This window comes from Uranotaenia lowii, chromosome 3 (assembly GCF_029784155.1).
Source record: "Uranotaenia lowii strain MFRU-FL chromosome 3, ASM2978415v1, whole genome shotgun sequence".
Taxonomy (NCBI): Eukaryota; Metazoa; Arthropoda; class Insecta; order Diptera; family Culicidae; genus Uranotaenia; species Uranotaenia lowii.
Window position 1 is genome coordinate 299654712 of NC_073693.1, and position 9249 is coordinate 299663960.

Consider the following 9249-nt stretch of genomic DNA (forward strand, 5'->3'; position numbering starts at 1 on the left):
GGATACTAATGCCATATTCGTTTTCATCCTGGTGGTGCACCGGTAGTGCACCAAGTGCTGTCAAAGCGTTTTTTTTTATATGAAGATGACAGCAGTTGGTGCACAACCATCTTTCCACCAGATGAAAACGAATATGGCATAAATGATCATAGCTTTTGTTGTCCTAACCTTAACCGAAAATTTTATCTTCTTTTCAATCTTTCACACTATCTTCGCCTATTATAAAGGAAAATGCTTTATTTTTATTATTTGCATGAGATAAATTATAGTTTTGATATGATGCCATGTGTATAATACTTTTAAAATTTCAAGTTGAAATACTGAATTTCACTGTAGAAATCTTCTGAATTCTGAAATAAGAAACATAACTGTGGTATCGATCATAGCAATCAGAAAACGAGAGAGTGATTGAATGTCAGTTGGAATATAGAACTACTTGGAAATAGATGCATTATCGGTACTATCCAGCACAATTCAAGTATTCTAGTTAAGTAGTTCTTAAGGTTACAATATTGGCGACGAGAATGAAAACTAAAAAAGATCGATCTCCGTAATCGATTTGGATGGACGTTCATAGGATCGATCCACCGTAAAATTTGAAGCCTGAAATTGCTCTTTGATAGATCGATCTTCTAGGAAGATCGGTTCTTACAAAAAAGAACGATGTGGACATTGAACTGCAAAGTGAATAGAAACACTTGTTAGAAGGCAAGGCGATGGTAGACTTTGTGGGTAAGTAAAGTTTAACAGAACTTATGTTGTGTAGTTCTGGACATAACCACAGTTTCGATATGATGGGTCCGCCAGTGAAAAACATGTGTAAGGCGGATTCACTATATGGAAAGAGTAATATTCAGGCGAGTTTGCCATTTTTAAAAAGAACATTTGGCGCTTTCGCCATGGAAACAGAAATGCGCGAGAAAAAAGTGGAAGAGATTAGGCGGGTTCGCCATTTAAATAAAGATAAGGCGTGTTCGCCAATTTAAAAAAAAATGATTAGGCGGGTTCGCCATTGGATGAAAACTGATAAGGAGGTTTGTCATTAAAAAAAAGAGAGAAGGCGGGTTCGCCATTAAAAAAAAAGAGAAGGCGGGTTCGCCATTAAAAAAAGAGAAGGCGGGTTCGCCATTATAAAGAAAGAGAAGGCGGGTTCGCCAATTGTAAAAAAAGGATTAGGCGGGTTCGCCATTGGATGATGATAAGGCGGGTTCGTCAATTGTAAAAAAAAGAGAGAAGGCGGGTTCGCCATTTGTAAAACAAGAGAAGGCGGGTTCGCCATTTGCTAAAAAAGTAGAAGATGTCTTCGCCATTTATTAGAAAAAAAGAGAAGGCGGGTTCGCCATTAAAAAGAAAGAAAAGGCAAGTTCGCCAATTGTTAAGAAAGGATAATAAGGTTGATTTGCATTTGGTTGAAAAAAATCAATAAAACGGACTCACCACTTGTTAAAAAAAAGTTATGGCGGGTTGGAAATTATGATGTCCACAGCTTTAAAGGAAACATACCGCTTCTGAGACAAGATTAATGAATAATAATGTGTGTGAAGTAAAAAGAAAATGTGAAGCTATTAATAGATGTCAGCCTGGTGAATACTTGGGAGAATAATGCACATCATATTCTTCGATGTCGACGTGAGACTTAAGACAATCTAGATGATGGTTTCGGTGAAGAAGGAATCTTCATTTAAAAGTAAGGGAGGAATGTGGTATCGATCATAGCAATCAGAAAACGAGAGAGTGATTGAATGTCAGTTGGAATATAGAACTACTTGGAAATAGATGCATTATCGGTACTATCCAGCACAATTCAAGTATTCTAGTTAAGTAGTTCTTAAGGTTACAATAATAACCATGCGCGATGAATTTCTTATTGAATTAGCGATCCATAAATCAACTTAATTTCAAATTTGGACTCTTTATTCAAATTTCAATTTTTATTCAAGATGCCTGAATCTATTTACCTCAATTCTGGTAAATTTCTCTAAATTCTAAGTCTGAATTTTCAGTCCTACTAAATTGAAGAAAATATTTTCGAAACCCAATAAGATAAGTACTTCGAGGTTATGTCGTTTGTGAGAAATTTGATGTTTGATTTTTGAACTTATGTTTTGATAGTTTTTAACAATTTGCAGTGTACAACAGTAGTAACAAAAACAGTAGAAATACTTTTTTTTAAATATTGTATCAATTATCAATCAAATGAAAACTTCAAGTATGGTTATGATTATATTTGAATTTTGATAAAGGTAAGCTCAATTGAAAATAAGTAAAATCACGTCGAAAAAAAATGTCCTGGTTCAATTTATTTGAAAACAGCATTTGATCATAAAATCTTTGTAAAAATAGCTTTTCAGAAAATTAATTGACCGAGTTCAGTTCAGCAACTGAACTGAACTCTCTTCTAACGTTCTATTAACATTAAATTTTTTTCACCAAATTAATTCGATATTTTTGTCAGATTCTTTAAAATAACTCCCCCAGTTGAAATGTGTTTGATTTGATAGATTTCTGCTCATGCTGCAGTAAAGGAGACAGAAAGTAGAACAAAACAAGATAGCTTATTTTTCAAACTTAGCGATTGCGAAAGAATTACTTTTGGTGACATCAAAAATAAGATTAAAATTTTATTAAACTCAGAGCATGGTTGTCAGATTGCTTTCCAGATCTTGGCACACGCACTGTCAGTTGAAATGAGATCTTTTTAAATGTGAAATTACTATGATAGTACAAAACCTGAAGGTTTGGAAGAAGCAATTATCGAACTTCGATCTAATACTAAAGCACGTATTCAATTTGAAAGTAAACCAAATCTGTCGTATTTTTGGATGTCAAAAGCTGCAAAGGCCTTAAAAATTGCACATAAAGAAGCGGTTGCAAAATAACTGCCATTTTTTTTTTTTTTTTTTTTTATGGCGTTTAAATAGCTCGGGGAGCTGACGCTGGAAATGAAAATTAGAATAGTTTGGAGAAGAAAATTTAAAGTTTAGAGAAGGCAGCGTAGAATAGTAAGCGATCTTGAGACGTTAGTTAAACCATCAAGCACTTCATTATATCCATGGAATATGGATAAAATGCAGTTCAAGATAATAAACCAACCCCTCCCGATACCAGTTGGAGGAAGGACAAGGGTGGGTTCGAGACTGGCCTCTACATACTCCCCAAGCATCTACATACTACGGTTTATAAGCGCATTGAAAATATTAAAAATAAAAAGGAAGGATCTCACCAAGTTACAGGACACCATCTTCAGCAGTTGATTTATGGTTAGATCCTTGGGCTGGCAACCATGTCATGCGAAAGCCAACGTCTGGGTCCCATGATGTTAGGGGCTGGCTTGAAGGTTCGCTCAACGTCATCATTGGACCAAATGATTTCTCGGTAGTACATGCCACGTTACATGAAAAGAAAACAGAAAAAAAAAGAAAAGAAAAAAAAAGAGAAAAAAAAAGAGTTTTAGTTCATATCATCTATCAATATCTAAGAAGAAGCCTAGCTTAAACTCATAATAAACCGAGATCAAATTAATAGTAGAAGTAAGCTACATTGTTCCTGTCATATCATAGAACCATACTATTTTACCAAAATATGGATGTGAGAGCCTGTTTGCTTTTTGAAGCAAGCCTATTTCAAACTAATAAAAATTCTAGCTCAAATTAATAGTAGAAGTAAGCTACCTTATTCCTATCACAACATCATCACAATCATGCGAATTCACCAAAATATGGATATAATAGCCTATCTTACCGTTTGAGCATTGCCCTACACTACCTGCCTCACATAGTTGAATGCCTACTTTTAATGAGATTTAAAAATTGCCAAGACTGTTTGCTTTAAACTATAATACTATCAAAACAACTCAGGTGACAGATCCGTTTCACAAACCTTAAACCACAAAATATCATTTCCATCCAATTAGCCCCCAGTGATTGAAAAAAGCTAGATTTAAGAATAAGCCATCGTAATTCATAAACCGCAAATACACATCCACTGGAGCATTGGGGAGGAATATGGTATTTGAATATGTTAACCTACTCCTTTCTAACTTTCCAACTATTTGAATATATCTGAAGAGAGAGAAAAAAAACTCCACCTCCGAATGATCTGAAAAATAGAAAAGAACATTAAGAAAAATAGAAAATAACATTAAAATGACAATAAAAGGTCAAACAATCATTTCTGATCGGACCAGATTGACCATGTGATTGAGCTTTAGTTAAAAGCCGTGGGACCGACATCTAGGGGTTCCGTTTCACTTATGGTCGGAAGTGATCCGTTGATGCCTATAGCAACACTGAACTGTGATACTCTCACTATTCTATATTTAATGTTGCTATACGTCAAGGTATACCCATTTATATCAAAGTGACATAAATGAGCACTCAATCACGCCCACGGGTTGCAAAATAACTGCCATTTGGAACAAAATATTTGAGCGAACAAAGCAAAACGGAAAATAGAAATTGGATTTTGCCCGGATTAATTCACTTTATTTAAAATATTTGAAAAAAAAATCGAATTCTGTTATTATGATTTTTATCATTTTGCGCCCATGAAAATGATTTTCTTAGCAAGTTTTATATGAATAATCATGATTTTTTTAAAGCCTTAAATAAGATATAAAACCTGCCTATTTATGTTTATAGAAAACCCGTATTTCAAGTGTTTTCTTCTTGATTTTTATTGAATACTCAGTGGTATTGACCAAATTTGCCCGGATTTTGGGTTGAAATCCAATGCCCAGATTATGATAGGTTTTTAGATAAAATTGCGACTTTTTATTTCCAGTTCAAGTTTAAACAATCAGAAAGTTTAAGTTAAAATTTGATGTTAAATTTTCGAATTTGATTCAAAATTTTTTTTATTTTATCAATTCTACAACAGTTCAATATTTTAACTTTTGGTCCAGGATGAGAATGATTTACAAGCATTTAAGTCTCTTGAGAAAAAAAAACTAAACGTAATTGAAATTGACTCAAAAGCGTATTTTTCATTTGAAATTACACATTACTATTTTTTAGAACAAAGTGCTTAGTAACAAAAATAGAGAAGCTGACAATATTATTTTAGCTTACCCATTTTCATATAGACCGATCGTTTGCCGTTGTAAGCCATGAATAACGCCTCGGCGTTAAAATCCCGGAAAAAACTTCTTTTCTAATCATACTTTCAAACTTTTTCTCCTACAACCCTTGAAACGCGCAGTGCTTAACCGATGACGACTTCTACCTGAGAGAGGTAAATTTGTGTGTAATGTTTCTTGCTGAACAACTTTCATTGCTCCTTAAAAGCGCGCTAGAAACCGCATTGGGACAAATCATTCTCCAGCTAGACTGAACTCTGTAAAGAAACAGATCAGTTCACACCAAACATGATCATGGTCTAAATTTTAGAATCTGCTGTTTTGAGACCTTTTTCCTTAAAAATCCTGGAACTAATCTTGAGGTTTGTTCTTTAAAAGGGAATGGCTGACGGCGGTGGTGTTCAGAATGCCGTCCGGCGACCCAGTGAACCAGCCCAGAAGGAAAGTTCACCGGAACTGGCCCCAGACGAGGAGGAAGAGGAAGAAGAGGAGGAAGACGAGGAAAAGAAGGCCGAAAAAGCGGCCAAACGGTTAAACCGGGAGGTCAACATGCTGCAGGCCCGGCTAATCCGGCTCAAGGAGAAGGAAGAGGAGAAGCACGCCGAACGGCAGGCCCTGAAGTACGCCATGAAAACCAACCAGTATGCACTGAAGTAAGTGTTTTCGATCATAAAATAAGATTTCAAAAAATCAATGTTAAATTTGAAAATAATATCTTTGAAGGAATGAACACAAAAAGTACAAACAACTGCAAAAGGAGGTGGAAAAGATGGCTGCCCTCATGAAGATGGAGGACGAGGATGAGGAATCGGACGAACAGAAAGAACCTCCACCGGAAGAACCCGAAGAAGAGGAACCTGAAGAGGAATCCGAAGAGGAAAGCGAATCGGAATCAGAATCTGAGAGCGACAACGAAAGCGTCAATGAAGCGGAGGTAATTTCCAATAGATGTTTACTTGTCTGACTAAATTTTGAATCGTTTTTCACGTACATTACTTTCCCAGGACGCACCAGATGAGAAGAAAAAACTCAACCTGGAACCGAGAGTCAAGCGACACGAGAACCGGCTAGCGTCGCTCAAGAAGGGCAACTACTTCCTGCAGGCCAACGTCGATAGGATTAAGGATGAGATTAACAAAACGCGAGAAATGTGCTGCACACTGCAGTCGGATCTGGATTCCGTTATAGCGGATTTGGGATAGGATTTCTCTAGGAGTGTGCCATCGATATAATATAAAAAAATGTGTTAAAAAAAATTGGAAATCATTCGAAGCTTTTGCTGAAATGATTATAATCGCTATATTTCACTGTTGAAAGATAAATAATGAAAAATGTTTATATCGTACAGCTACAGCTACAGCTTATCAAAAATTATGTTCGGTCTTACGAAAGACTGTATAGCTTATTGATAACTAGGCAAATTTAAAATATTGTCTCGAAAGTTGGAAGCACACTTTCTATACTGTTGGATTGCAGCAAGAACACGAGATTTTTAAATCTAGAGTCAGAAAATAAAGGAAACCGAAAGCTAGCAAATTGCAGCCCCTCAATGAGTATTGTTTTTGATCACTGTATTTTTGTATAATAAAATCAATGAATGCAACCTACCGGTGTCGTTTGGATGAATGAAGAGATAATCCTTGGAAAGTTCACACTTATAAGAACAAAACACTTTAAATTAATTTAACTTTAAAATCAAATAAATCTGTTAAAAGACCGCACAAAAATGAACCGAACGAACGCACAATTGATGCAAAAACTGTTTGTTTTGGTCGCGTAAACAAACGAAAAGAAGCAAACAAGCGATGCACGCAAAGAAGAAGAGAACTGTCAAAATAAACGGGTACGATCCCATGCAGCAAAACTGCACTGGGAAAAAACTTCTCATAGTTTGTAAACGTTTTAAAGAAATTAAAATTTAAGAAATTTTTAAATCGATTCAACATTTTCAAGAATACTTCAAATCGGGTTGATTGATTTTTAATGCCTAATGGTTGAATAACTCTAAAAATTATAGAAAATTTCCCCATCCAAAACAAAAATAAACACAAGATTGACAGAAATGACAAAAAATGATAAATCACAAAAATGACATAAATGATAAATCACAAAAATGACAAAAATGACAGAAATGGCAAAATAGACAAAAATGACAAAAAAGACAAAAATGACCAAAATGACAAAAATGACAAAAATGACAAAAATGACAAAAATGACAAAAATGACAAAAATGACAAAAATGACAAAAATGACAAAAATGACAAAAATGACAAAAAATGACAAAAATGACAAAAATGACAAAAATGACAAAAATGACAAAAATGACAAAAATGACAAAAATGACAAAAATGACAAAAATGACAAAAATGACAAAAATGACAAAAATGACAAAAATGACAAAAATGACAAAAATGACAAAAATGACAAAAATGACAAAAATGACAAAAATGACGAAAATGACAAAAATGATAAATAACAAAAATGACAAAAATGACAAAAATGACAAAAATGACAAAAATGACAAAAATGACAAAAATGACAAAAATGACAAAAATGACAAAAATGACAAAAATGACAAAAATGACAAAAATGACAAAAATGACAAAAATGACAAAAATGACAAAAATGACAAAAATGACAAAAATGACAAAAATGACAAAAATGACAAAAATGACAAAAATGACAAAAATGACAAAAATGACAAAAATGACAAAAATGACAAAAATGACAAAAATGACAAAAATGACAAAAATGACAAAAATGACAAAAATGACAAAAATGACAAAAATGACAAAAATGACAAAAATGACAAAAATGACAAAAATGACAAAAATGACAAAAATGACAAAAATGACAAAAAATCAAAAAAATGACAAAAATGACAAAATTGACAAAAATGACAAAATTGACAAAAATGTCAAAAAATGACAAAAATGACAAATATGACAAAAATGATAAAAATGACAAAAATGATAAAAATGACAAGATGACAAGATGACAAAAATGACAAAAATGACAAAAATGATAAATCACGAAAATGACAAAAATGACAAAAATTACAAACTTGACAAACTTGACAAAAAATCACAAAACTCACAAAAATGACAAACACGACAAAAACGACAAAAATTACGAAAATGACGAGAATAACAATAACGAAGTAATTGATAAACTGACTAACACATAAAAAAGTCAAAAATTACAAAATTTACAAAAATAGCAAACACTTAAAATATGACAAATGTGTAAAATTGTTTACTAAATTTATAAAATTTACATAATAAATAAATCAGATCTAAGTTTAAATATTTGAAAATTAACAAAATTAAACCATGAGTACAGAATATCGGCACCATATCTTGCATTTTAAAGTCTTTTGGCATAAAACATCGGTTTTCTCGATTTCAGTTAACTTGATTTTTTTTTCAAGAAAATTACGATAATCAGATGCTTTGAAAACCAACCGTGACAAACAAACATGCGTTTGGCAGAACGGTACTGAAGTGTTCACAATGCCTCAGTGTTCAAAACCAGAGGAGAAACAAGCACGGACTTATTTTTGAATAAACAGTGTGTAGAGAACACTAGTAAATGACATAAAAAATACATTGGGAAAATATGTAGGTTGGAAAGGTATGTAGAAAAATCAATGAATAGAAAATGAAAGAAAGAAATCGGAAAGACAGTGAGCGAAGTTTGAATTGAGATGCAAAAATAAAATGAATTACAGGTACAGTTCGAACGTAACCACAGAGAACAGAGTTCGAGCTGGAGCTCAACACGTGTGTGCGAATACCAACCTAAGTTTCAAACCAAATGCGTAAGTGGACTAACATACATAAGATGTCGCTACCGGTACACATATTTTTGTTTTCATTTTTTCGACACGCTTAGAAATTAATACTCATCGCTTATCTCAAAGGAGACCAGTGCAATGTATGACAGTAACACAAATTTTGGTGTAATAATTTTTAAACATCATTTTAAAAAAAATGCAAATCATTTTGCAATCACAATTGAACGCTGTCATATGCCCCATATTGTTCAAACAATTTTGGCGCTGAATTGAAAGTTGAATTCCAAGTGTTAAAGTATGTGTTGGGAATTTACTATCAGTAAACAGTTTTCTAGAACAGGAAATGTGAACATAAATGTTATAATTGTAAACTATG

The 9249-nt window shown here is 33.4% G+C and overlaps 2 protein-coding genes across 8 annotated transcripts in view; one reads left to right on the forward strand and one right to left on the reverse strand.

Moving 5' to 3' along the window:
* LOC129755347 (DNA ligase 1) overlaps positions 1-6684 on the forward strand; it is a 51128-nt gene extending 44444 nt beyond the window's left edge. For 5 of the 6 annotated variants that reach the window (XM_055751786.1, XM_055751787.1, XM_055751785.1 and 2 more), the window contains 4 exons: positions 5200-5232; positions 5456-5730; positions 5801-6011; positions 6082-6684. In XM_055751786.1, the coding sequence (XP_055607761.1) occupies positions 5200-5232; positions 5456-5730; positions 5801-6011; positions 6082-6279 (717 nt within the window). In that variant the 3' untranslated portion in view covers positions 6280-6684. The remainder of the gene's footprint in view (positions 1-5199; positions 5233-5455; positions 5731-5800; positions 6012-6081) is intronic. The other variant, XM_055751789.1, reaches the window with a different exon arrangement.
* The window catches only part of LOC129755355 (trichoplein keratin filament-binding protein-like), a 90683-nt gene that overhangs the window by 79733 nt on the left and 1701 nt on the right, over positions 1-9249 (reverse strand). The window contains exon 1 of one of the 2 annotated variants that reach the window (XM_055751800.1): positions 6686-6843. The exons of the other annotated variant lie outside the window; for it this stretch is intronic. The gene's annotated coding sequence lies outside the window, so the exon portion shown is untranslated. Of the gene's footprint in view, positions 1-6685; positions 6844-9249 lie in introns of those variants that run through there. 2 annotated transcript variants of the gene reach the window in all.